General features: G+C 27.2%; 1 protein-coding gene across 1 annotated transcript in view; it reads left to right on the forward strand.

Annotated features, from left to right (window-relative positions):
* LOC107637639 (protein DETOXIFICATION 55) overlaps positions 689–1,476 on the forward strand; it is a 2,527-nt gene continuing 1,739 nt past the window's right edge. Inside the window, exon 1 of the mRNA XM_016341025.2 lies at positions 689–965. Coding sequence (XP_016196511.1) covers positions 918–965 — 48 coding nt within the window. The 5' untranslated portion in view covers positions 689–917. The remainder of the gene's footprint in view (positions 966–1,476) is intronic.

The following is a 1,476-nucleotide window of genomic DNA, read 5'->3' on the forward strand; positions in this document are numbered from 1 at the left end:
AGTAATTATTTATAATAATACCGAGGAGAAGTGATGAACAAATTAATGTATTTGTGCAAATAACTTTATATGTCTCTTATACATTATATGAGTGAATGGAACAACTCATCTTCTAGCTAGTGATTGAGATTGAACAATGCTACTTCTTGTATATAAGAACGTTTGAGTGAGTAAAGTGACATATAATTAATTTGTATATATGTATATATATGGCCATGATGTAATTCATCATCACCTCTCAATATACCTCAAAATATTCTAATTTAATATCCGAGTTTGATTATCCTACATTAATAAAACTATGAGTATTAAAACTATTAGACCAAGTATTAAAAATACTAAAAATATTTTTAGTAAAAAAATAATTAGTATTGGCGTAAATATAAAATAAATATAAAAGGCAAATAAATATTGGCCCCTAATATTTTTGGACTATAATTGTTGAGTTTTCTTTATATTTTTGGAATAATACTTTACATCATTGTATACTTAGAGCTGTGTATAAATATTTTATTAGAAATATAATTATTCGAGAACTAACTTCATGACACACTTCAAATAATAATGTGGTATTAGTAGTTTAGGCTTTTGAAATAATTAAAATTTAATGAATATAATTCCAGCAATGTTGCTAACATTAACATACCCCACCATGCACCCTCCAAGACCTTATATAAAGGGTTATTCTTTATTGCTTTCTTCTCAACCTCGCACATCATCACAAACGTAACACACTTTATTGCTTATTGTTCCCCTCTTCTCTCACTACACTTTTTATGGTCCCCTCTTCATTCCACACACTTCCAATTTAATTTTTTGTGCTTCTCAGAGACTGTTATAATATCCTGTGACACAAACATATCCACACCCACTATCATAAAACAAAGAAAGAGAAAAACTAGAGCCTTCCTTAAGATATGGTTGCCGTGGAGAAAACCTCCAAGCCATACCCTACAACCGCAGAGGTATCACTACTTGCAACTACTAATTCTCTTCTTCATTTTCATTCTTTAATTTATATATATCACTACACACAAATAGTTTTGACTTTATATGTATCTTAATTTTTTGTAAAAAAGATTACGGTTTGACTATTGACTGGGAGAAGAAATAATGTACAAATTTATTTGTCAATATAAACTCATATTTTTACTCTTTTTTTTTGTACTTCAAAATTTTCATCTCATTTTATTTAAACCGAATAAGAAGTATAGTGACATTTCAAAACTCTAGTAGTCTTCTAAACAAAAATAGAAAATACAAATACAAAGTGAGATAAACAAAAATAGAAAGTGTCTGTAGGACAAAGAGGTGGGAAGTGGTGATTACTCTCTGGCCATGATTTGTTTTTGTTGCACACAAATTTTATTATTTATCAAAATTCAAAAAAGTAATACTAAAAAAATAATAATATAAAATTATCTTATCTAATTCAATATCTATAATTTTATATATGTAATATTTATAATTATGTTT

Source organism: Arachis ipaensis, chromosome B04 (genome assembly GCF_000816755.2).
Source record: "Arachis ipaensis cultivar K30076 chromosome B04, Araip1.1, whole genome shotgun sequence".
NCBI classification, from domain to species: Eukaryota; Viridiplantae; Streptophyta; class Magnoliopsida; order Fabales; family Fabaceae; genus Arachis; species Arachis ipaensis.